Consider the following 26,935-nt stretch of genomic DNA (forward strand, 5'->3'; position numbering starts at 1 on the left):
TCTTCAGCAGCACTTCAGCGGCAGGTCCTTCGCTTGCTCTGGGTCTTCGGCGGCACTTCAGCGGCAGGTCCTTCGCTTGCTCTGGGTCTTCGGCGGCACTTCAGCGGCGGGTCCTTCAGTGCCGCCGAAGACCCGGAGTACAAGCCCCATGTGTTTTTTACATTTTTTTTTTAAAGTCATCCCTGCCGGGGCCCCGTCGAAACTGTTCAAATTGGGCCCTGCACTTCCTAAAGCCGGCCCTGTTTCCTCCTTCACATAACAAGAACTAATTTAGCCAAATGAAATTAATAGGTTTAAAACAAACAAAAAAGGAAGTATTTTTTCACACAATGCACCATTAACATGTGGAACTCTTTGCCAGAGGATGTTGTGAAAGCTAAGACTATAACAGGATTCAAAAAAGAACTAGATAATTTCATGGAAGATAGGTCCATCAATGGCTATTAGCCAGGATGGGCAGGGATGGTGTCCCTAGCCTCTGTTTGCCAGAAGCTGGGAATAGGTGACAGGGCATGGATCATTTGATCATTACCTGTTCTGTTCGTTCCCTCTGCGGCACCTGGCATTGGCCACCATCAGAAGATGGGATACTGAGCTAGATGGACCTTTGGTCTGACCCAGTATTGCCATCTTATGTTCTTAATGGGCTTACATTGTAGTAAGGGCGGTTTATGTTGGACATTAGGAAAAACTTCCTGTCAGGGCAGCTAAGCACTAGAATAAATTGTCCAGTGTGATAGACCCAGGCCAGTGGGGTACAGGAGTCTGGTAGAGGGCAAATATACTGGTCACTGGATGAGTAGTTTTCTGTTCCCTGAGTGACCAGAGCAGGGGCTGCACTAGAGTAATCAGGAACCTGCTAGAACCAATTAAGGCAGACAGGCTGATTAGATCACCTGCAGCCAATCAATGCAGGCTAATCAGGGCACCTGGGTTTAAAAAGCTCACTCCAGTCAGGTGGGGAGGAGCCAGAGGAGAAGAAGTGCGTGTGAGGAGCTGGGAGCAAGAGGCACAAGGAGCTGAGAGTGAGAGGGTGTGCTGCTGGAGGACTAAGGAGTACAAGCATTATCAGACACCAGGAGGAAGGTCCTGTGGTGAGGATAAAGAAGATGTTTGGAGGAGGCCATGGGGAAGTAGCCCAGGGAGTTGTAGCTGTCATGCAGCTGTTACAAGAGGCACTATAGACAGTTGCAATCCACGGGGCCCTGGGCTGGAACCCGGCGTAGAAGGCAGGCCCGGGTTCCCCCCAAACCTCCCAAATCCTGATCAGACACAGGAGGAGTTGATCCAGACTGTGGGGAAGATCACTGAGGTGAGAAAATCTGCCAATAAGCACAGGACCCACCAAGGTAGAGGAGGAACTTTGTCACACCAGGGAGGTTGTGAAATCTCCATCATTGGATATTTTTTTAATAGCAGGTTAGAGAAACACCTCTCAGGAATGGTCTAGATAATACTTAGTCCTGCCTTGAGTGCAGGAAACTGGACTAGAAGACCTTCCAGGGTTCCTTCCAGTCCTATGATTCCTGAGTCTTAAAATTCCTCTGCTGTCAGCCAGTGCTATGAAACCCCTGGACAACTTTAATTCTGGAATTTCATAACTTTTGAGTGCTTGACTTGGCAATCTTAACATCCTTTTATAGTTGCTTTTTGTGTATATAGAAGATAGTTTTCTTACCAAACGGCAAGTGACAAGAGCTTTTCATTGGAAGAATGGTCTAGATAAAAAAAGCTGGCTTTGAAAAAAAGCTGTTCACAAAAAACAAGTAAGCACAAAGCAGAGCAGACGTCTGTGGCCCCTGCATGGTGCAGAGGCAAGGAAAAATGTGGTAATCATGCTTGAATGGAGTTAGATATGGTAGAAAGGAGGGAGCAGTTCTCTACAGTGTATACTCCCCTCAACTACCAGCAGTCCCCTATACATTTGAGGTTCCATGGAATTTAAAGTGGAGTAGTCAGGGAGAAATCACTTTAGATGAGACTGTCACCTTTAAAACCACATTTTCCTATGGAAAATTCTTTTGAAGTTAATGCACTAAATTTACATCAATGGCTTCAGTTCTCATCCTAGCTGCTCCTAGGAAGGCTGGGACATAGCCAGGGACTAGGAACCCATGACAATATCACCTGGCCACCCAGCCAATCATGCTACCATGGATTAGGGGGCCCAGCTCAGGGTGTAGAAGAGCTAATGCCATGCTCTAAAATCGGGGCGGGTGGGGGTGTTGAGGCTAGCATTTGCTACAGATTGTTAGGTTCTGCATGAATGCAAGCAATGCTCTTATCCTTTCTATAGGGCTAGTATTGCCTTTTCCAACTTAGGAAGTGTTTTTGCATCAAAGGGGATGATAAGGATTGTAAATTTCAAATAGATAAGACATACGGATGGCACAATAACTTTTTTTTGTTAGAAAACATTGTAATACTATTTGGATTAGGACTAAAGCTGCAACACCACAAATATCTACTGAATATTTCTAGAAGCAAGTGTCTAGTTTAAATATAATTCACAACCACTATGTTAATAAGAATATTCATTTATATAAAGTATGTGAAAATAATAAATTTAAAATGTATATAGACTGTTAGAACTGAGGTGATAAAAGTGCCAAATAAGAGTCAAAACCTAGAGTATCCATAAGAGTTGTATTAAAGGACAGAAGCAGAGTCTGAACTTTAAGATTTCCAACATGTATGTTTCTTTCCCACTTAAAGTATGACATTTTAGTCCAGCTCATGATGAAACATTTATCCATTTGTTTAATAAGTTACTTCATTATTTAATATGCAGTATTTAAAAACAATCAATTAGGAAATGTTCTTGTTTTTAAATTGAAGCTGTTGCTCAATAAAAACATGAATTATACATTATTTTGAATCAGTTTTGTGGGTCTGTTTTACTTTAGAATTGTAGCTATTTTGTATAATTTTCCCACATTAAGCCTGCTCTCTGTTCCTTAGAGGCTTGTAACTCCTACTAATCAGCTCTGATAATAGCTATTCTTCTCTACCTACATTGATGGAACTATCATATAGCCTAATTCTTCATTGCCCTGCACTTTATGTAGTCACTTATCTGTGTAAAGTGAGTACACACTGGGTGTAAAATGCTACCAAATCAGAATAAGTGTTTTGTGTCAGTGACTCAAAGTATGGGGCCACAAAGAATCAGACCCATAGTGTTTTAGTTTTCTATTATGAAGAATATGGTAAAAGTATATTTGTTACTTTGCAGATTATAGCAGCAGAGTAAATTTAGCTGAACACACTTATCTGCTAAATCTAAGATGAAACTCATCTCAGAGTCCATCCAAGAATCCCATGTTAAGGACCTTTGTGGTACAGAGGACCTTGTGTGGGCTCTCTGCTTTGGGGTATATTTATTCCAAATGAATAAAGCTACAAGTATGTACATGTTAACACTTTAGTACCATGTTAAAAATTCACAAGTTGTTTAATCTGTTCAGTTTGTAATGACTGCCTCCTTACCAACATTTTGTTACCTTTGAACTCCTTGGGAAAAGCAGGTGCTGTTGGAATTAGGGTTTTTTGTCCAAAAGAAACAATTCCAGAAATCTTGTTGCTAAAACTAATATCTGGAATTGGAGGATGAGGATTCACATTTAAAGGTGGAAGGAAACCTGGCCTAGTTTGGGCAATGTGATCTAAAGAGAGGGCTCCTGACCCTCGTCTCTCTAAAACAGCATGGTTTCTCCTGTTCAGTGGACCAGGAGGCATGTTCTCTAGCAATTCTCTGGAACTCGATAACAAAGAGGGAGAAGGAGAGAGAATCTTTTTCTTTCCCAAAAGTGATTTGCTATCTTCTGTGGTAGCAGGACTCAGACTAGTAGTTAGCTGAGAATCAGAGCTGTAGTGATTTGCCCCTAAACTTCTTTTTTGAATAATACTTCTCAGGCTTGAAACAAATCTCATTTGCACTGAATCTGAATCCTGATCCACAGGAATTTCACTCTGGCTATGGTTTCCCTCAGCATAAAGTGACTGAGAATTTATCTCCTCATATGACAACTTTCTTGAGCCAGTTTCAAAGATTTTCAACAAATGAGCAGTGTCTTTTACATCAATGCTTTGGTGTCTGGTAATATATCTCTTGGATAAGGCTAGACCATTGACTTTCAGAGACAGTTCTTCCTCTGGAGTTATATCCTGAAGTTCTTCTTGTAAAGAGGAAATTCTATTCTGATGGAACAGAGAGCTTTTTACCCAAGACTCAGAATGCAGACGCTGCACTTGTGCCAGCTTGGGTCCTACATGTGTTAAATTTGGTTTTCTAGTAGGAGAGACTGGCTCAGATATATTTTCCATGCTTCCAGGCTGATCTGGTTCTTTAAAGCTAAAAAGGGTTTTTTCTGTTTCACGTGAATTTGAAAGTGGAGATGTTTTAAGTTCTATTTCTGATGGGGAAGTGCAGGCAGTTGGAGAATGGCATTCCTCAATGTCATTCGGAGGCACATTTAAGTACTGTTTAGTTGTTTGTCTTCCAGATGAAGACTTGTCTGTTGTAATGATGATTACTTCTTTTCCTTTTGCTTTACAAGCATTTAGGAGAACTTTCAGGGTGTCTCGGTCTTCGGAGTTTACTGCATAAACAAGTGCAGAGTAACCAGAATGGTCTTGCAGACTTAGGTCAGCCCCATTTTTCAGCAACAAAGAAACCACTTCAGGGCCAGCCTTTTCCAAGCATGCGTGCATCAAAGCTGTCTTTCCAGATTTGTCCTGTATATTTGGATCTGCCTTATTTTCCAGCAGATATTTAACCATTTTTGCTTTGCTAACACTCTGCTGGTCCACATGCTGTGTCTTACAAGCAATCATTAAAGGGGTTTCACCTCTTTCGTTACTTTCATTAATGTATGCTCCACCTTCTAACAACAGTCTTGTGAGGCGAAGTCTGCTTTGATAGACAGCTTTTATAAGGGAGTTCCCATCAGTTGATACCTCTACAGCTTCATCCATCATACCAGTCGTGCTTTTGTTCTTCCCTAGCTTTCGAAAATAACGCCTAATTTTCAGAGAGAATGAATAGGAAAAAGATTAACCAGCCTATAATTTCCCTATTTGATAGTAATTTGTGAAAATATAATCTTTCCATTTTCATGAACAAGCACAAAGTTTTTAAATATTAAATTACATTGCCATATTAAGTCATCGATTTACATATTTAAGGAATAACTGTTCCCTTTTTAATGTTCATGCTTATTCAGTAGTAGCCTATATTACACCCCATACGGTATATACAAAATGATTCTAAACTCACACTAGCTTTACACTGATTTCACTCATTTGATATAATCCCACTCAGACTGAAGCTATTTCTGGTGTACACAAATGGACACAAGATCAGAAGTAATCCTACAGTATTTTTTCACATCAGCATTAGATACTATATCACATTTCAAACGCTCTTTTTAGGCAAACCACAATGAAAAAACCCCAACCTACTCTACAGATCAATTAAGACGATATAACACAAATCTGGGCAATAATGGAACAATAATCAAATACTAATAAAATATTTCTACACTAAGAAATATACATTAAAGACTATTAGGAAAACTAGTAAACACATCTAATAAAAAAAAATTCTGAGTGTATATTACCATCCTTGTGCTGCTTTGAAAATACACTGAGGCTGAAATAGCAATAATTGGGTGACATACAGTATGTTTCATCCATCTTGGGGCTCACTGGACTGAGAAGGATCAAGTGTCTCAGCATACAATAGCAACCCTAGAAGAAAACAAACATCTGATAACAAAAGTAATACGTTGTGATATTTTAAACTCATGGAGTAGGAGTTCACTGTAATGAAAAATGTTTTGTTTTATTTCGGGTTTACAGTAGACATTACAGATAACTAAAAGTAACTTAATTTTATGTTTAACCAAGGAAAGGTAAATTATTTCACCTCCTTCTCCCAGCCCCCAAATATTAACAATTTAAAGTATCAATATAGATTCAACACAAAATCAGACAATTAAAAAAAAAACTATTGATAAGTGTTTACAATTTAAGAGGAATAAAGATGTCTCAAATGTATCCTTTTCCATTTTAAAGTAATTGTTTTGTTGCAGCTGACATGAACACTTGGTTACATTTTCCCCTATATAATAGCATCATATTGTGGTATTAACTGATGTATTTAATTTGGAAGTAATTTTAAATTACAGTAGGACCATAAACTAACTCCTAATTCTAGTATCAAGGACCAGCTGCATGTGCTTCTTTTTAAAGTCAACTGGTCTCTAGGCCCTCAGCACAAGCAATTCTACTTCTGGTCTGTCTGTCGCAGGTGCTCACTAGTTCTACCTTTCCTACTCTAACTCCATGGAGCTGTTGTGGAGGGCTTTTCAAGGTATTAGAGGGCAGGAGGGAACCTTCTGCAAAGGAACCTTCTAGCAGGTTTAGATAATTTTGACTCCTCTCCTTTTGTAAAAGCAGAGGGAAAAATACTGATGTATTAGTTACCATAAAACAAGATATTACAAAGAAGCTGATTCCTTACATATGTTTCTGTATTTGTAAATTAAATTATTCCTTCAATTTTTTTCTTTTTGCTTTAATTAAAAACAAACATTAATTATTCCTCCTGAATACCAAGACTAGTAACTTTTCAGATGACAACTATACTCTTAGTAATTTTACAATGTTGTCCTAATGGAACTGAATTCTATTTCTATCTGTAGCAGAGTGTTTCTTCAAACATAGCATAACATTGCAATTTGTACTATTTCATAGATAAAATGCTATTTTTCATAGAGAACTTCAGGAGAAAACATTAAAGTTCAAAAACTCCTGTTTTAATATCTAGTATGACTCATACAATGAAAATGCTTGTAATGTTTCAGAACAACTGAAGAAAAACAATTCTCACTCATTTTTTAGTCTGTTGGAGCTTTACTCTGAATCATGAGAATCAAAAGAGGACTTCTTAATAACTTTCAAAATGCAAGTTTCAATATAATCAACTTAAATAAACAGAATGGAACTTCTATTGCAGGAATGTTCTTGATCAGTTGAATTCATTCTACTTCAACATGCTGTATAGATGTAAATTACCTGGTTTTAGGAAGTTGCAAAATCCAGTATCATCATATGCAACGAGAGCTTTCAGTTAGATGGTTTAAAACATTTGTATTAATCCAGGCTCATGTTGTGTTACCTCCTTAACATTACATCCTATCATTGACTTTATTACAAAACAATGAATGTAATCATATGGTAGTGTTTTTTGAAAAAGGAGCTGTCCTCCAGTGTTCTTCATGGGTGGTGGGGGTGGGAGGGGAGCAAGAAACCAAGTGTTCACCTTGGAATGACATTCACTTCTGCACAAAGGACCAGGACAAGGTTTGTTCAACACTTTTATCCCACAGAAGCCCTATTTTGAGGACTTAAGAGGTACATAGGCCTTGTGTTGGCCATCCACGCAGGGGTAAATTTCCTCTCCTCTGTGTGATCACTGGCAAAAACGGGGGGGGGGGGGGAACATTCCAGAGCACTGTAGTTGTCTGTTGCTTCAGTTGTTAAAAGTATGTTATCATATGATGCAGTATTTTTCTACCTTAATTTTCATTGTTATGAAAGGTGTATTTTTGCTAGATAATGCATCCACACTCACCTGGTCTATTCTTAAATTAAATAGCAACCAATAAAAACTTATGCTTAGGTTTCCAAAAACAGATTTAATAGTAATATATTTTAGGTAACAAATGTTAGAATTTTAACTTTTTGGCTTAAAAATTATTTTCCATTTCTTTGTCACTAATAATATGTGAGAATCTAAATAAATATAGATGCTTTAACATTTCTCATATCTACAATATAAATCATAGAGCCTGAACTGCTTGCCTTACTCATGCGTGTAAAAATATGTAGCACTTATCTGTAGATATCGAAGCACTCTACTAAAGCATCAAACAGAGAGGCAAAGCACCCTGGTGAAAGTCACATAACAGGTCAGTTACAGGAACAGAACCCAGGGCTCCCGACTCCCAGTCCAGTCACCTATCCACTGGGACATGTTGCCTCATTACAGGTCATTTTGACTATTCACATGAGTAAAACAAGCAGGATTTGATTTCTAGGAAACTATATTTTTCCACTTTGGGGGGAAAAAAAAAAAGGAAATAAGATCAGGTCTCTTAAGAAGTGATGAGCACCTGGAACTTCAAAAGTCAAGCACAATGTAATTAAAAGAAAATGCTCCAGTGCTATAACTATATAATATGGAATTGGTCTTGATTCACTCATGATACCATTGGGGCAGCTGTGCTTTGGAGAGGCCTCCCTCCTAGGGGAATATAAACATCCTCCACCAGGTGCTACCCAACCAAAATGTTCCACCAGGGAAGGAAACCTTAAAGTGCAACTGCCAGAGGTTCTATGGGAATATGCATCCCCTGGCTGCACTGGGCACTCTTCCCCAGCCATTGTCACCCACTTTTGAGCCTGTACTGGTTAACTCTCGGTTCCCTCTTAGGTACATTTTACACCATCAGGAGCCCTGTGCTCAAGGGCTGGTCTACACTAAGGGGGGGGGGGGTCGAACTAGGGTACGCAAGTTCAGCTACGTGAATAGCGTAGCTGAACTCGAAGTATCCTAGTTCGACTGACTTACCCGTCCAGAAGCGGCGGGGTCGAACTCCGCGGCTCCAAGGTCAACTCCGCCACCGCCGTTCGTGGTGGTGGAGTTCCGGAGTCGACCGGAGCGCGCGGGGAGTTCGAACTATCGCGTCTTGATTAGATGCGATAGTTCGAATGCCGAGAAGTCGAACTCACCGCATCGACCCGGACAGTGAGTATAGACCTACCCTTAGAGTGGCTGTAGTGTAGCCATAGCCAGAGTCCATGTAGTAGGCAACTTACATTAACAGGAGCACCATTGTAATGTAGACACTTACAGAGTTAGGGTGATGAGAGCTGCCTTGTTCAACCTAACTGTAGCGTAGACCAGGCCTAAAGATTTCTTGTCTTTAAGAAAGCTTGGAGTGCTCCAGCCACCTTCTTAAGCACAGTCTCCTCCATCACAGTCTGTGTTTCCTGTATATAATCTGAGTTACAACTTGAGTTTTCTGGAATTGGTTTTATATAACAGTAATGGTGGTGAGAATTGGTGGTGGGTGTGGAGTGGGCGAGAGAGAAAATCTGTACTGGTCAGAGACGGTGGTCTGGGGTTCTGCAGTATGTTATGCTTGCTGTGGCTTGTGCTTGTAGCATGACATCTTAGTGTGACCTAGCCAATCTATTCCTGTTTTGCCAGATCTCCCTACCCAAAGAAAAATTCAACTTCTCTTTAAAGGTCCCCAGAGAATATGCCTGAAAAGTATAAAGCATGTCTAGAACAACACACACATTTTAAATCCTTCCACGAAAAATGTCTTGCCTCCCCCCTGAAAGGCCAGTGACCAGGATTTGCTCTTAATCTTTGAAGTACCTAACAGAATCTTGTTCCAACAAAAACATCCCAAAGCATGCTGGATTCTTTAATCCCAGTAACCTTTAGACACAGGCAGCTGTAAGAAGAGCTAAGACGGCAAGGCAAAAATCAGTACAGTCTAACTGGAACTGTTCAGGCTTGTGACCACACTTACTGTAAACGTACCATACCTAATATTTTGAAACACAAAATAAAAGTGACTGTAGCCCCAAAATGAGCTACATTAAGAGCTAAGCACATCTCTTATTTCGGCATGTAAGAATAGAGTTTTTTTTCTTTACAGTGTTGCAATTCTTGACTTTTCCCTATTACCTCATGCTGGAAGAGATAACGTTAATGCACCTGCAGGTTCTCTAGCGACGGAGCTATTTAGATTAACGTAGTATGCTTTTTTCGATAAGAGCCTGCAGGCTACAATGGAAACTATTTGGGCTCTTGAATAGCATTTCCATTCTACATCACTTGAGTCAACAGAACGCTGCGTGGACGTCCTGGTTGTAGGACCGGTGCAAGGATGTTTCACGCCCTAGGCAAAACTTCCACCTTGCGCCCTCCCCATCCCCGAGCCCCCACCCTGAGGCGCCCCCCACCCCACGGCAGCTCCCCACCTCTGCCCTGAGGCAGCCCCCCGCCCCAGCTCACCCCTGCTCCGCCTCCTCCCCAAGCACGCCGTTGCTGCTTCACTTCTCCCACCTCCCAGCTAATTGGCGCCGCAAGCCTGAGAGGCGGGAGAAGTGAAGCAGCCATGGTGTGCTCGGGGTGGAGGCGGAGCAGGGGTGAGCTGGGGCAGGGAGTTCCCCTGTGTGCTGCCCCCCCCCCTTACTTGCTGCAGGTGGCCCTCCCCACGCTCCCCTGCCCCAACTTCCTCCACCTAAATGCTGGCGGCAGCTGAAGATCTGGCCGCCGTGGTCGCTGCCGAAGAAAATGCCGCCCCCCAAATTCTAGTGGTCGCCTAAATGGTTGCACCGGCCCTGCCTGGTTGTATTGCAAACTGACCTATTTTGAATAAATTCCACAAATATCCTTTCAGCTACAGAGCATAGACTTCTATCTTGCTACTGAAAGAAAAATGTAAAGGTGAGTTTCTCCAGCAAACCCAGCTGAAACGTGTGAGAAACCATCTCATTTATTTCAACCCCGCATTAGCTTCATATCGCCACTGGATCCCAGAATGTGATTAACGTGGAACAAACACGATTTTTTTTTAAAGCGTAACAAACTGTCCTGTCGCCTGCAACGCTCTTGGTAAAGTCAGCGAAGCGGTGGTGCGGAGAAAGACGCTCCCCGAGAGGGAACACCCTTCTAATACGGGCAGCAAATTAAGTGGCTTTGAGCTGAAGGGCAGGATTCATCAAGATTTACAAATATTGAAGAAATTCCTTAGGGCTACGCATTTTGGGTGCAGAACAAAATAATGAACTTGGAGACAGTCAAGGGCCAGCTAGGTAACCAGGAGCTTTCTTCAACAGCTGTCTTACGGTGGGGGGCGAGGGAAGCCTTTCGGACTCTGAGCTGTTTAAAATCTCATGCTTTCCCCATACCCGCTTTCCCCATGGCCAGTGAGCGGCAGATCACTAACTTTATGCCAATTAGTTCCTGCGCCACCAGCAGAGAGTAGACACCGAAGAGAAAGGGGGAGAGTTGCAAATGCGCTGGAAAAAGGGAATGGCCCCAGCTGGACAAATGCACAGACAGAGGCGACCCCTAACCCCCGCAATCCCGGTATCCAGGAGAGCAACAACGCCCGGCGCGGGTGGGCGGGCGGGTCGGTGAGAGGAGAGATTGGCCCTAGAGAGGAAGCGGCGCATCCAGGCGGCTCTTACCTGCGGGGCGGGCGCGTCCCCAGCCCCCGGCAGCCCGGCGGAGAATGAGCCGAGCTCCGTGCACAGGAATTCAGCGCGGCGCTGCGGCTGCTGCGGAGTCAGAGAGCCCAGCGCTGGAGACGCCTCTCGCTGCTGCTGCTGCTTTGCCACTTGCCTCCCCCTGCCCCAGCTGCCTCCGCCGCTGCCACCCCCGCGCTACGCGCAGCGCGCCCAGCCCTCCGCGAGGGGACCAGCGGCAACGCGTCCCAGCCCGAGCGCCGCTGCCCGCCCCATCCCCGCGGCCGGGGCACGGCCCGGCACTGTGCGTGGGCTGGGGGAGGGGCGGGGCGGCGGGGGCAGCGCTAACCCCTCGGGGGCCGAGGAACAGAGCAGGGCGGCAGGAGGGGGCTGCGCGCAGGAAGAGCAGGCTGCCGCCTCCCGCCGCGTCCTAACGGCCCCTGCCCGCTCCCCCGGCGGGCTAAACGGCCCTGCCCCCTGAACTGACACGGGCCCGCCGCTGCTACCGGGCACCCCCCTGCCCCGTGACAGCCCCCGAACGGCTGCAGCTACTCACCCCATGGGCACTTGTCACCCACCCTGCTCCCCTCCCCTCCCCCGTATGTTAAAGGGCCGGTTCTCACCTCTCTGCCTCCCCCCTCTAAACAGCCACCTGCTGTCGGAAACCTGGCCCCGCCCTCCCCAAAGGCCACCTGTCATTGCCCCCCCCCCTCCCTCCCCGCTTATTTCAACTGCCACCACTCCTGCCCCGCCCCCAACGGCCGTCTCGCCCCGGTCTGCCCCTCCGCCACCGGCGGGCAGCTGTTCTGCGCTCTCCCCTCGCCACGCAGGGGCTGCCCAGCCCTGCGCCCGCGCGCTGCTGGGGAGTTACGGCCCGGGCTTCCCTGCGCGCTCTGAACGGCCCCTCGCGCCTCGCCGGCGGCCCAGTGCAAAGACGTAACCTGTGAACTTCCCGTAGGCAAAGCTGCTGGAAGCAGCCCCCGCTGGCGGCTGCTCTTTCCCCTGGTGTCTCTCTCTACGGGGGGAGCCAATCGGCCGGGGATCGAGGCCCCTTGCGCCATGCGCTGGACTCTTTAGGCAGCCACTGCCCCGAGGAGTTTACAGGCTGAGCAGGTGGCAAACGCCACCGGGTGAATACAACGCACACGCGTGGGAGGCGAGAGACCGGGGAACAGCGAAACCACCAGTGCAGGAAACAAAGCAGCAGCCACAGCGCAGCAGCTGCCTCGCCGTTGTCAAGTGTCTGCCGAGGTATCGCTCGCGGGGTGAGTTTTAAGGGAGGCCGTGACGAGGAATCGTGCTCTGTTACCTTTTAAATTGCATGTGCTGAGGTCAGGTCAATATTATGACTAAGGCTCAGAACTGCGTGAATTGTTGTGAATAACGCAGCGTGCTAACACACAGCTCAAGGTTGCCCGGGAAGAGCTTAATTTCTCTGTACTCTTGACGTCTGAAAAGCCAAGTTTTAAGACTGTCCAAGGACACGCTTGCTGTTGTGCGCCGGCTCTTTAATGAGCTCCCACCTATCCTTCCATTGTTAATACCAGCTCTTTATTGAACAAGCTGGGGAAAGCATAGGCACACAGCACTCACTCTTTAGAAAGGTTACTGCTCTTCTCAGACCTGTTATTGTGTGCATTATATAAGACATGGGGGCGGTGTACACTTCTGGATGGTTCATCAGTGCTTCTGCTGGGAGCATTTTCCCCACTGTAGCTACTGCAGCTCTTATACACACCCACTTGTTCTGGTACCTGCCCTTGTATGCCTTGCTCATTAAATTAGTATGCTTAGGATAGCAGAGGTAAGAGTCTTTTAACAAGAAAGAATAAACTACCTCAACAGTTCAGAAAAGTGAAGTTTTAGGAATATTGTTGGATTTGTTAGAAGTTAATGTTGCATATTTTTGTTCCCTTTTAGCTACATTTTAATAAATATAAACATGATAGTATGTTGTTTGTTATATTAAAACCAAGAAAGGGTGACATATCAAATAAGGGAATATAGCAGCACCGAGGAAGTATTAGTTAAGTTATTGTAAATATTATGTGACAGACCCAGACCAGTGGAGTACAGGAGTCTGGTCCTGTTGCTATCCAGGAAGTGGGTGGGTGAAACAGGAGTCTGGTCGAAGGCAAATATACTGGCCCCTGGATAAATAGTTTTCTGTTCCTTGAGTGACCAGAGTAGGGGCTGCCCTAGAGCAATCAGGAACCTGCTAGAACCAATTAAGACAGGCAAGCTAATTAAGACACCTGGAGCCAATTAAGAACTTACTGGAATCAATTATGGCAGGCAGGCTAATCAGGACACCTGGTTTAAAAAGGACCTCTCATCAGTTAGTAGAGGGTACACAAGGATTGAGAAGGTGTACTGCTGGAAGACTGAGGTGTACAAGTATGATCAAGCTTCGGCTGTGGCTGCTCTTAGCACTTCAAAGCGCTGCCGCGGTAGCGCTTTGAAGCGCTAAGTGTAGTCAAAGCACCAGCGCTGGGAGAGAGCTCTCCCAGCGCTGTCTGTACTCCACCTCCCTGTGGGGAATAACGGACAGCGCTGGGAGCCGCGCTGGGGCTTTGACCACACTGGCGCTTTGCAGCGCCGCAATTTGCAGCGCCGGAGAGGGTGTGTTTTCACACCCTGCTGCAGCGCTGCAAATTTGTAAGTGTAGCCAAGCCCTTCAAGAAGAAGATCCTGCAGTGAGGATAAAGAAGATGCTGGAGGGGGCCGTGGAAGTAGCCCAAAGAGTTGTAGCTGTCACACAGCTGATACAGGAGTCATTGTAGACAGCTGTTATCCACAGGGCCCTGGGCTAGAACCATGGTCCTTCGTCTGAAGGTTGGGGACCACTGGTTTAGCCCAATATAACTCCACTGGTTTAAATGAAGTTACTCTACAGATTAAATTGGTCCATTCTATTTAGAGGCAATTATACTTGTATGAAGTGCAAACTTCATATTTTTCACATTGTTTTTAATTACTATTTGCATTAAACTAATGTATTAGTTTCTTAAGAGTTAATCTGCTCCTGCTGTTTTTTTTTCTTCAGCTGATGTCACAGCCTAGTCTTTTGTTTGTTGACATCACTATTAGTAGCTATGCCAATACTTTAATACTGTAAACAAGGGATAGTGGGCCTTCCCACTGCCACCCCATGGTAGGACTGTGCGAGAGGCAGGTGGGTTGTTTTTTTAAAACGTGTTACAAGTCAATATCTAGATTGATGTTGTAGTTAGTTAGATGACTGAACATAGTGGGTAGCAAGATGTTGCTGTCCACCCTCCAGTCTTCTGATTTTGCTCTTCTCCACCACAAGTGAGATACAGTGACTTTCTGCTCTCAATAGAGTAGAGCACCCTGTGGGATCCATGAGTATTGTTGACCACAAAAGAGAAGCAGCCGTTAAGAGGAATGTCCCTTATAAAGTGGAAAATCCATACCAATTCTTACAGCTGTTTGTTACTCAGACCAGCATTAAATTCCCCATCACAACACTACTCCCTGAAAAGGGAACACCAGTGCTAAGGTGCAGTTAAGGAATCAATGGCAACACAGCACAGGAGCTTGTAAAGTTGAAGGCCTATGGGATAGGGTCTCAGTTTCTTGTGGTTCTTTCATCTAAGCAGCAGTTCCCTTTCCATGAGGCTGCAATTCAATGTAACGGACACCATGGAAGGATGTTACTTGTATTTTTAAGTACCTGTTTTTCTCCACCAGAAGTTTTATCTGTGGGGGAAAAAGGGGTTCTGTGACTTTAGTGGAAGAATAATAAGGAAGAACAGAGAACTTCTAAGTATCAAATACTGTTTTCTTGTAAATGTCTTTGGTAATAAAAACTAAAGAAGAAAACAAAATCACTGACTTACTTTATAAGCAGAATGGTTTCTAAATAATAGTTTGGGTGGTTTTTTTTAAAGATTTCCATTTGGTATCAATAGCTCATTAAGTTTAATTGCTAAAGGAAAATACTTTGTGCTAGGTTTGCTAAATTAGCCATGCACTTTCCAAATTCTTCCATCCTGATTTACATATTTTAGATTTTTCATGCCATCTGCCTTTTCAAGCCAGCCCTTATTCAACACAGTACTTAAGCATGTGCTTAAATCAGTCCCATTTCAGGAAAGCATATTTATTCAGGAATGCATTCATGCACATCCTTGCATTCAATTCAGACAATGAGAGTTCAGCACATTCCTGACTAGGGGCCTAAATCCCTGTATTTTGTTAGTTTGATCAGAGCAGTCACTCTAAATAGCCATAAGTCTCAGGCATTGTTTTAATTAATAAGATTGGAATTAAAAGTAAGGGGAAGATTCTTTAATCATTGTATATCTACACAACAACTGGGAGGTGTCATTCTCAGTTTGGGCAGATGTATACACATTAGCTCTCAGGGCCGGCTCCAGGCACCAGCAAAGGAAGCAGGTGCCTGGGGCGGCACTCCGTCTGTTATTGGAGTGGCACGTCCGGGTCTTTGGTGGCACTTCGGCGGCAGGTCCTTCACTCCGTCTCTTCCTCTTTGGCGGCAACTCAATTGGGTTTTTCTTTTTTTCTTCGCTGCTTGGGGCAGCAAAAAATCTGGAGCTGGCCCTGCTATCTCTGCTTGGGCAAATGCCTAAAAGTAGCAGTGTGACAGCGATAGCATGGGTGGACTGCTCAGGCTCACCACCTGTGTACAATCCCGCCTGAAAGGTCTGGGTCATCTGTGCATAAACCACTGTAGTGAGTGGTTCTAGGTCTTCATTATTTTCTACTGAACTTTCTTGCTCTAATCCAGTGGTTCTGAACCAGGGATATGAGTACTCCTAGGGGTACCCAGAGGTCTTCCAGGGGGTATATCAACTTGTCTAGCTATTTGCCTGGTTTTACAACAGGCTACATAAAAGCACTAGTAAAGTCAGTAGAAACTAAAATTTTGTATCGACAAAATGAGAAAGTAAAAAATGTTTCAGTAAGTGTGCTATGACACTTTTTTGTATTGTTATGTCTGATTTTGTAAGCAAGTAGTTTTTAAGTGAGGTGAAACTTGGGGTATGCAAGATAAATCAGACTCCTGAAAAGGGTATAATAGTCTGGAAAGGTTGAGAATCACTGCTCTAATCTTCTGTTTTCTTTTTCTTATGTGATAGATCAAGATAAATATTGTAGCCCTCCTCTCCCCTTCACTGCCAAGTTATGGAAAGGGTCTGAAAATTTTAGAAGAAAGGGTACTGAGCTACTTACTGTCTCTAATCCACCAGTAGCTCCGCCACATAGCCATAACTTTTGGGGTTCCACAGGATTTCAGGGGGAGTGGCTGGCTTGAGTGGTTGGAGCAGCAGCTATATCTAATATTAAGACTCCTATACCATGCCCAGCATTGTGATAACTGATTCTGCATGCTTCTGTCTGAACTTGACCCTGGGTTTCTGGTGAACAGCATTTACTTTTGAACCATTGATTTTTATCCCACTTCAGAAGTGGGGCAAGGATATGTTGCCAAGTGAAAGATCACAGACCAGGGTATGCAGAGGGATTGTCATACTTAAAGATGATCTGAGAACCATGGGTTTGGATCAGGACTTTGCTCCCCTTAGCATCAGGGTCTTCAAAGTTAGAAAGCCTTCACCTTCTCCCTTCCATTTATTTAGATTTTGATTTTAAAGACTCCACATAATAGGACATCCACCCAAGGTTTTGGACACACTTACCACACATTTAATAACACAAATAGTTTACTAGTATAAATCCGTGGCCATTAGCTCATTTCTTAAGTGGTTAGCAATGCATCAGGTTTTGTGCCTCTTCAATCAAATCATTAAATGTAACCTTTCCCCATCTCTAAGTGTCTTGTGAAGTAGGGGATGATTTAAGTCCTGTGCTCATGTCAAACACGCTATTTTCAAAGATCTTGTGTTACATACCACTATCTTTGATAAGGAGCAAGTAATTTGTATTTAGTAATACATTTATCTTATTACAGATTTCTGTGAGTAAAGTTATTTTGCCCAAGAAAAGGAACGTAAATCCTGAAAATATTTGAGTTGTCTACCTAGTGAGGTATCCTAATTGTGTCAGTCAGAAAAGTAATTGTCTACTTGATCAGGGAAAAGTTGGTATTGGTTATATAGGAGTAGGTGTGTAAAACCCTCTCTGATGACAGCAAACAAGAAAAGTAAACAAATCATCCCCGCATGATACAAGTCATATTAATCATGTGGAAGAAATTTTGCATACTTTTACTAGTTGAATTGCACATTTCACTGAGTAAAGTACAAGGGCTATGCCCCACTTAATTTTTCTAAGATCATTTGAATTACTATTATCACCTACTGTTCCTGATAATACGTGGCATGTATTAGAAGATGAATAACTCTTGGAGCCACTGACTACAACTGAGGCCTTTTCAATCCTGAAGTAGGGCTGAAGGTTAAATGGTCCATCAATAAGTGGATAAAATCATTCATCATCATTCATTCATGCCTGTCACCCCAACCGGGGTATGGGCCGCCAACCACAGATCTCCAGAGCCTTCTATCCTGGGCCATTCGCTCTAGCTGGTTCCAGGTATAGCCCATTTTTTTGCTATCAACCTGAAGGTCGCGTCGCCAGGTATTTCTTGGGCAGCCTCTTTTCCGCTTGCCTTGGGGGTTCCACCGCAGTGCCTGTCTGGTGATGTTGGTTGGCTGCTTGCGTAGTGTATGTCCTATCCAGCCCCACCTGTGAAGCTAATAATAGATTCTGGTTGGATTCCTTGTTCAATTCTTGGAGATTTGTTATTGCATAACAGCAATAATGCATACCCAATTTGGAGATTTGTTATAGCATAACAGCAATAATAAGTACTCACATTTATAACACACTCATGCTGACAGAGACCAAAGTGCTTTAAAACAATTAAGTAGTGGGGGGGGTCTATAGTAACAAGCTATAACGTTTGCTTTAGCTTTGAAAGAGCCAGTTAAGCCTGGGAATCAGGGCCATAACCATGGCAGGGCAGCTTCCCAGGGCATGAAGCTGTGTGGGTAGAAACATGAAAAAAACCCAACAGTAGGGGGCGCAAATATGCTTGCTCACCCCCAGCCCTGAAATGCCTCGTTACAGCCAGGGGCGGCTCTAGCCATTTCACCGCCCCAAGCACGGCGGCACGCCACGGGGGGCGCTCTGCCAGTCGCCGGTCCCGCAGCTCCGGTGGACCTCCCACAGGCGTGCCTGCGGAGGGTCCGCTGGTCCTGCGGCTCCGGTGGACCTCTCGCAGGCGTGCCTGTGGATGCTCCACCGAAGCCCCGGGACCAGCAGACCCTCTGCAGGGACACCTGCGGGAGGTCCACCGGAGCCACCTGCCGCCCTCCAGGTGACCGGCAGAGCGCCCCCCGCGGCTTGCAGCCCCAAAGCACGTGCTTGGTGTGCTGGGGCCTGGAGCCGCCCCTGGTTACAGCATTGCTGGGAACTTAGACAGAGGCCTGCTCCAGCTTTGAAGGATTTCATGTAGAAAGATCTGTTTCAGACATGAAAGGCCGTCTAAATTGCAGACTTGGCTTAATCAGACACTTGCTTCAGCTGATATACTCCTGGATGCTTGGCTTAGAAAGAGGCCTGATCCAGAATTCAAAGGAGGAGGTCATTTGAGAAGCCTGGTGGAGGTTTGTTGCAGTTATGAAAGACTCAATCTAAACTGGGAGTTTAACATGGGCAGAGGCTTGCTATAGTGGAGAATGACTCAGTCATAGAATCATAGACTTTAAAATCAGAAGGGACCATTATGATCGTCTAGTCCAGAGGTGGGCAGACTACGGCCCACGGGCCACATATGGCCCATGGGACCGTCCTGCCCAGCCCTTGAGCTCCTGGCCGGGGAGGCTATCCCCCGGCCCCTCCTCTGCTGTCCCCCTCCCCCACAGCCTCAGCTCGCCATGCTGTCAGTGCTCTGGGTGGCAGGGCTGCAAGCTCCTGCCTGGCAGCGCAGCAGCGTGGCTGGCTCTAGCCAGGCGGCGCGGCTGCCAGACATTCTGCTCTGAGCTGCATGGTAATGGGGTGAGGAGCGGGAGGGAGGGGGGTTTGGATAAGGGGCAGGTGGTCCCAGGGGGCAGTCAGGGGATGGGGAGCGGGGGGGTTGGATGGGGCAGAGGTTCAGGGGGGCAGTTGGGTTGGGGAACAGAGGGGGTTGGATAGGTGTGGGAGTCCCAGGGGGCCTGTCAGGGGGTGGTGGTGTGGATAGGGGTCAGGGTGGACAGGTAATGGGGGCGGTGGATAGGGGGTGGGGTTCCAGGGGAGTGGGGGGGTCCTGGGAGTGGGGGGCAGTCAGGGGACAAGGAGCATGGGGGGGCGGATGGATCAGGAGTTCTGAGGGGGGTAGTCAGGGGGTGGGAAGTGGAAGGGGGCGGATAGGGGGCAGGGGCCAGGCTATTTGGGGAAGCACAGCCTTCCCTATCCAGCCCTCCATACAGTTTTGGAACCCCAATGCCCTCAGGCCAAAAAGTTTGACCACCCCTGGTTTAGTCTGACCTCCTGCACAACACAGGCCACAGAATCTCACCCACCCACTCCTGTATCAAACCCCTAACGTATGTCTGAGCTATTGAAGTCTTCAAATTGTGGTTTAAAGACTTCAAGGTGCAGAGAATCCTCCAGCAAGTGACCCGTGCCCCATGCTGCAGAGGAAGGTGAAAATCCCCCAGGGCCTCTGCCAATCTGCCCTGGAGGAAAATTCCTTCCCGACTCCAAATATGGCGATCAGCTAAACTCTGAGCATGTGGGCAAGACTCACCAGCCAGACACCCACGAAAGAATTCTCTGTAGTAACTCAGATCCCATTGGGCATATTGGGCCATTGGGCATATTTACTGCTAATAGTCAAAGATCAATTAATTACCAAAATTAGGCTATCCCATCATGCCATCCCCTCCATAAACTTTATCAAGCTTAGTCTTGAAGACAGATATGTCTCTTGCCCCCAACTGCTCCCCTTGGAAGTCTGTTCCAGAACTTCACTCCTCTGATGGTTAGAAACCTTCATCTAATTTCAAGTCTAAACTTCCTGATTGCCAGTTTATATCCATTTGTTTGTGTCCACATTGGTACTGAGTCCAACTAGCTAGAAAAGCTTGGTTTTAGGCAGAGGTCTGCAATAAGCTCAGAATACTTTGTTCAGGATGAAAGCAAGGTTTGAGTCCTTTTTTTGTGGTGGTAGTTTTATTTTCTATATTTATTTGTACTTTAGTTTATAATCATAGACTTGTAAGGCTGGAAGGGACCTCAATAAGTCATCTAGTCCAGTCCCCCACACTGAGGAAGGACTAAGTATTATACATCAGGGGTTGTGACCCCTTAGGGGGTTGGGAGGTTATTATGTGGGGGGTTGCAAGCTGTCAGCCTCCATCTCGAAGTCCCATTTTGCCACCAACATTTATAATAGTGTTAAATATAAAAAGTTTTTAATTTATAAGGGGGTTGCACTCATAGGCTTGCTGTGTGAAAGGGGTCACGAGTACAAAAGTTTGAGAACCACTCTTGTATATCATACCTTGCAGGTATTTGTCTAATCTGATCTTAAAAACTTCGCGTGATGGAGATTCTGCAACCTCCTGAGGTAGTTTGTTCCAGGGCTTGACTACCATTACACTTAGGAAGTTTTTGCTAACTTAAATCTCCCTTGCTGCAAATTAAGACCATTAGTTCTTGTCCTGTCCTGTCTTGTCCTGTCCTCAGTGGCTAAGAAGAACAATATATCACCCTCCTCTTTATAACAACGTCGTACATACTTGAGGACTATTGTGTCCTTCCTCAGTCTTCTCTTCCCCAAACTAAACAAACCCATTTCCCCCTCCCACCAAGCTTTCCTCATAGTCATGTTTTCTAGAACTTTAATTTTTGTTGCTCTCCTCTGGACTGTCTCCAATTTTTCCACATCTTTCTTGAAGTGTGGTGCCCAGACCTGGATGCAATACTTCAATTGAGGCTTTCAGTGCTGCGTATATTGGAAGAATTACTTCTTGTGTCTTGCTTACTACACTCCTGCTAATACATTCCATAGTGGTCATCACTTTTTGGGGGGGGGGGGCAACAGCATTATACTGTGTACCCATATTTAGCTGGTGATCCACTATAACACCCAGATCCTTTTCTGCAGTACTCCTTCTTAGGCAGTCATTTCTCATTTTGTATTTGTGCAATTAATTAATCCTTCCCAAGTGTAGTACTTTGCATTTTTCCATATTGAATTTCATCCTATTTGTCAGATTGTCTCCAGTTTGTCAAAGTCATTTTGAATTTTAATCCTGCCCTCCAATTCGCTTACAACCTCTCCAAATTGGCTCCATCCCCCAACATTATAAGTGTACTCTTTATGCTATGAGCCAAATCATTTATGAACATATTGAATAGAAACAGACTCAGGGCAGATCCCTGAGTGGCACACCACTCAATATGCCCTTCCAGCTCTGTGAAGTTGCACTCTATATGATTTTATAAATATATGCTAATGAGTGAATATAATGTAACTGGAATATGTTTCATGCAAAAGGTCTCTTGTAAGGTGGTATTACAAAGCTTATAATCTACTGAGTGTGGTCATCCTATTTGTATAAATGTATCACTCTTGTATCTGAAACTAGAAATATGAAATATAACTTTGAGGGCCTATTGTAATTATGCAAAGTGTGGGCCAATAATGGTGGTTTGGAATCTTGATGGCTCCCATCAACCAGGACAATTGACTGTGGATGGCTCTGTTTGCAGGCAAGTCTTCCTGTGAGTCTGGCCGGAATGAAGGCTTGAAGTCTTACAGTGACATGTGTTCACGTCACCTGAACTGGAATCCATCTTTAACCTGGTGTTTTTCCATTGAGAAGGAGGGTTGGGAACCTAGAGAGGGCCTTATGCAAAAGATATATAAATGGGTGGAACAGAACAAAGGGGAGAGCCATCATAAGGAATCCCCTAGCTATCACGTGAGCTGGAACAAGAGCTGTACCGGGGAAAAAATTGTGCCCAGTCGTGGAAGGTGTCCAGTCTGAGGAAAAAACTTACTGAAGCATCTCTAAGGGTGAGATTATCTGTATACAGTTTGATTAGACATAGATCTGTGTTTTGTTTTATTTTGCTTGATGACTTACTTTGTTCTGTCTGTTACTACTTGGAACCACTTAAATCCTACTTTCTGTATTTAATAAAATCACTTTTTACTTATTTATTAACTCAGAGTATGTGTTAATACCTGGGTGGGCAAGCAGCTGTGCATCTCTCTCTATCAGTGTTATAGAGGGCGAACAATTTTTGAGTTTCCCCTGCATAAGCTTTATACAGAGTAACACGGATTTATTTGGGTTTAGACCCCTTTGGGAGTTGGGCATCTGAGTGTTAAAGACAAGAACACCTCTGTTAGCTGCTTTCAGGTAAGCCTACAGCTGTTAGAGGATGTGATTCAGACCTGGGTCTGGGTTTGTAGCATGCTAGCGAGTCTGGCTCAAACCAGGCAGGGCACTGACGTCCTAAGCTGAAGGGGCAGGAAAGCAGAGGCAGTAGTAGTCTTGGCACATCAGGTGGCAGCTCCCAAGGGGGGTTCTGTGATCCAACCAGTCACAAGCTCGATTATGAATCATTGGAAAACCATAGTCTAAATAGTTATCAATCAGTTGGGTACCCACCTTATAGTAGTGCCTCTAGGCTATATTTCTCTAGTTTGTTTATGAGAAGGTCATGTGAGACAGTATGAAAAGCCTTACTAAAGTCTATATATCTATATCTATCTATCTATAAACATCTACTGCTTCCCCCCACCCAAGACTTTTTTACTCTGCCTAAAAAGGATATTAGGTTGCTTTGACATGATTTTTTCTTGACAAATCCATGTTGCCAGTTATTTATTACCTTATTTTCTTTTTGGTGCTTACAAATTGATTATTTGCTCAGTTATCTTTCTGGATACTGAAGTTAAGCTGATTGGTCTGTAATTCTCTAGGTTGTTACCTTTTTTTATAGATAGGTACTATATTTGCCCTTTTCCAGTCCTCCGGTATCTCTCCCATCCTCCAGAAGGTCTCAAAGATAATATAATTATGACTATCATTGTTTGGGTACTTTTGTAACAAATTATTTCAGTTTCTGTGGGACCTAAAATTAAGAGTATATATATTTGCAATGCTCCTGAGTCCATCTCCATCTCTTTCCACTTTCATAGTACCTGAAATTATGGCTCACAGCTCACGTGTTAGACCATTGTGTAACAGATGGGTGGTTATTGTTTAGCTAGAATACTCTTGAAATAAAATACTTAAGTGAATTAAGTAAATTGCTAACAAGTTGGCTGAAAAATAGAATTTAACTCTTTTAGCACCAGATATATTCACTTGTTATTTGAAATTGTGACTGTCACTGGTAATGGTTCTCATGTAGTCCGTTGGTTCAACAATGACATTTTCATGCTCTCTCTTTTTGTGGATTGTGGAGGGACTCTGAAGTCCAAAGCATGACGCGTATGCTCGTGAGCAGATCAGGCAGACAAAGTCATTGGTGAGCATCTTGGTAGCTTTAGCAGTAGTATGATATAGAAACGATTATTTCTGTTTTTGTTTTTTCCCAAAGGCTTGGAAAGCTCCGAGTGTTGTGTGTTGCCATGCTGATCTATTTGACGCTGCTTTCTCTAGATCATCTGATTTTATTGCACCAAAGTGGATGCTGTTCTTGATGCTGTACTTGTAGCACTTTCTGGGGCGGCCTTGATTCTGATGTCTTTATGCCAATTCTCCATAGAAAATTTTTCTGGGGAGTTGATATTCAGGCATCCTAATGATGTGTCCAACCCAGCATAGTTGGGCTTTTATCAGCATGGCCTTGATGCTTGTGGCATTTGATTTTTCGTGAACCTCCAGGTTGGTAATATTGTCTTGCGAGCGGATCCCCATAATCACATGCAGAGACTGCATATGGAAGCTGTTTGATATGCCATGTATATGGTGTCCAGGTCTCTCAGTTGTAGAGGAGAGATGTGAGCACAAAAGCATTATAAAGTTTTTTATTTTTGTTAAGAAGGTTATGTTGTGGGATTTCAGGGCTTTTCTGCATAGCTTTCCTATTGACTGAGAAGCTTTCTGAATCCTGTTTGTGATCTTTGTCAAGAGATCCACCATTAGAGATGGTGCTGCCGATATAGGTCAAATTATCAACTTGCTTTAGTTGGATTCCACTAATGGATCTGCTAGGAGATATGGCATAGAGTGGTGAAGACGATTGATACAACACCACAGTTTTCTCCAGGCTGATTGTGAGACCAAACAATTTTGATGCTTCAGTGAAGCGATCTATGATGCACTGGAGATCTCCCCCTGTGTGTGCTAGGAGGGCACAATCATCCACAAAGAGTGTTTCTCCTATTATCAGTTCTGTTACTTTTGTTTTTGCTTTAAGCCTTATAAGATTGTAGACTGAACCGTTGTCTGTATCTGATATATATACCTCTGTTGAATCGTTTTTTAGCATGGTTGAGAACTTGAGTGAAGAAGAGGTTAAACAGCACAGGGGCAAGGACACAGCCTTGTGTGACTCCATTTGAAATGGGAAAGGAGTCAGTGAGATCTCCATTAAAAAGTACCTGACCTTGCATCCTCTGGTGAAATAAACTAATGATCTTTACCAGTTTTGGTGGGCAACCCAGTTTGCTGAGGATCATCCATAATCCTTTTTTATTGAAATACATATCCCTTAAATGTTGAGTGGAAAATTTTACAAAAAGTTCAATTTATTTTTTAAAATATTTTAAAGAGAGGTTCTGTTAAAGAGAGCAATACAAATGAAAACTGGAGTTACAGTAAGAATTCCCCCAGAAGAGCCCAGAGCTGGCATGCTATTTCTTTGTCTCAGCCTAGATGTTTAATACTACTGTGCTGTCAGATAATTTTTTGATATGTTTTTACTCCTCTGCCTGAAGCTTGAAATACCTTGTTTTCCACTCAGTGTTGTTTTTGGTCATGTCAAAGACTAACTTTTAAAAAATGTACTATTGCACTTCTGATAATACTTTTATGGGAAAGGCCTATCCAATTTAACAAATACTATAATCTTTCTACTTCAAAACAAATGTTCATAAGAAGCAGAGAAGAGTTAAAATAACAGTGTATATGCCTCTGGTTTCACCTGAACTTAATCCTTTCCTGGTAAATTTTGTTAAGCACCACTTAGTCCAGCTACCTTTTATCTCTGGGCTGGGAGAAACAGAGAGCTCTCCTGTGGTTTCTTTCCCTCTCTAAGAGCACCGATTGCCTACTCACACCCCTTCTCTAGGGAAGGGTTTTTAACATCTAAGGGTATGTCTACACTGGCACTTCGTCAGCAATACTATTTTTTATTCAGGAGTGTTTAAACCCCCCTCCCGAACGACAAAAGTTTTACCATTGAAAAGTGCCGGTGTGAACAGCGCTTTGTCAGGAGGAGTGCTTTCCTGCCGATAGAGCCGCTGCCGTTGGTGAGGGGTGGAAGTTTTTTGTTGGCAGGAGAGCTCTCTCCTGCCAACAAACAGCAGCTACACTGCATGACTTTTAGCGGCACAGCCGTGTTGCTAAAAGCTGCGTAGTGTAGCCATAGCCTTAGTGTTCTTTTTATCTTAGGCTCTGGACTTGAAAAGACAGCTTGTTAACCTGGCTGGAGACAGACAGGTAGGCGCATCCAATTAATAGGTCACTCATAGTCTCTTAAGGCATCTCCAGGGAAAATACCAAGGGTCCTTATCTGTCCTTGTTTTGTTTTCCATTTTGCTCATAGAATCATAGAATCATAGAATCTCAGGGTTGGAAGGGACCTCAGGAGGTCATCTAGTCCAACCCCCTGCTCAAAGCAGGACCAAACCCAACTAAATCATCCCAGCCAGGGCTTTGTCAAGCCTGACCTTAAAAACCTCTAAGGAAGGAGATTCCACTACCTCCCTCGGTAACCCATTCCAGTTCTTCACCACCCTACTAGTGAAAAAGTTTTTCCTAATATCCAACCTAAACCTCCCCCTCTGCAACTTGAGACCATTACTCCTTGTTCTGTCATCTTCTACCACTGAGAACAGTCTAGATCCATCCTCTTTGGAACCCCCTTTCAGGTAGTTGAAAGCAGCTATCAAATCCCCCCTCATTCTTCTCTTCTGCAGACTAAACAATCCCAGTTCCCTCAGCCTCTCCTCATAAGTCATGTGCTCCAGCCCCCTAATCATTTTTGTTGCCCTCCGCTGGACTCTCTCCAATTTATCCACATCCTTCTTGTAGTGTGGGGCCCAAAACTGGACACAGTACTCCAAATGAGGCCTCACCAGTGCTGAGTAGAGGGGGATGATCACATCCCTTGATCTGCTGGAAATGCCCCTACTTATACAACCCAAAATGCCATTAGCCTTCTTGGCAACAAGGGCACACTGTTGACTCATATTCAGCTTTTTGTCCACCGTAACCCCTAGGTCCTTTTCTGCAGAACTGCTACCCAGCCATTCGGTCCCTAGTCTGTAGCAGTGCATGGGATTCTTCCGTCCTAAGTGCAGGACTCTGCACTTGTCCTTGTTGAACCTCATCATATTTCTTTTGGCCCAATCCTCTAATTTGTCTAGGTCCCTCTGTATCCTATCCCTACCCTCCAGCGTATCAACCACTCCTCCCAGTTTAGTGTCATCTGCAAACTTGCTAAGGGTGCAGTCCACACCATCCTCCAGATC

At 44.3% G+C, this 26,935-nt stretch overlaps 1 protein-coding gene and 1 long non-coding RNA gene across 8 annotated transcripts in view; one reads left to right on the plus strand and one right to left on the minus strand.

The window, feature by feature from the left end:
- Window positions 1-11,820, minus strand: part of ANKRD34B (ankyrin repeat domain 34B) — a 28,437-nt gene extending 16,617 nt beyond the window's left edge. For 2 of the 5 annotated variants that reach the window (XM_045020764.1, XM_045020765.1), the window contains exons 1-3: window positions 11,281-11,820; window positions 5,622-5,751; window positions 3,504-5,023 (exon numbers count right to left, since the gene is read on the minus strand). In XM_045020764.1, coding sequence (XP_044876699.1) covers window positions 3,504-4,980 — 1,477 coding nt within the window. In that variant the 5' untranslated portion in view covers window positions 4,981-5,023; window positions 5,622-5,751; window positions 11,281-11,820. Of the gene's footprint in view, window positions 1-2,590; window positions 5,024-5,621; window positions 5,752-10,453; window positions 10,516-11,280 lie in introns of those variants that run through there. The other 3 variants (XM_045020763.1, XM_045020762.1, XM_045020761.1) reach the window with 3 other exon arrangements.
- LOC123372574 overlaps window positions 11,643-26,935 on the plus strand; it is a 43,377-nt gene continuing 28,084 nt past the window's right edge. Inside the window, exon 1 of one of the 3 annotated variants that reach the window (XR_006580348.1) lies at window positions 11,643-12,542. This is a non-coding gene — a long non-coding RNA (uncharacterized LOC123372574). Of the gene's footprint in view, window positions 12,543-14,393; window positions 14,453-26,935 lie in introns of those variants that run through there. The other 2 variants (XR_006580350.1, XR_006580349.1) reach the window with 2 other exon arrangements.

Source organism: Mauremys mutica, chromosome 6 (assembly GCF_020497125.1).
Source record: "Mauremys mutica isolate MM-2020 ecotype Southern chromosome 6, ASM2049712v1, whole genome shotgun sequence".
NCBI lineage: Eukaryota > Metazoa > Chordata > Testudines > Geoemydidae > Mauremys > Mauremys mutica.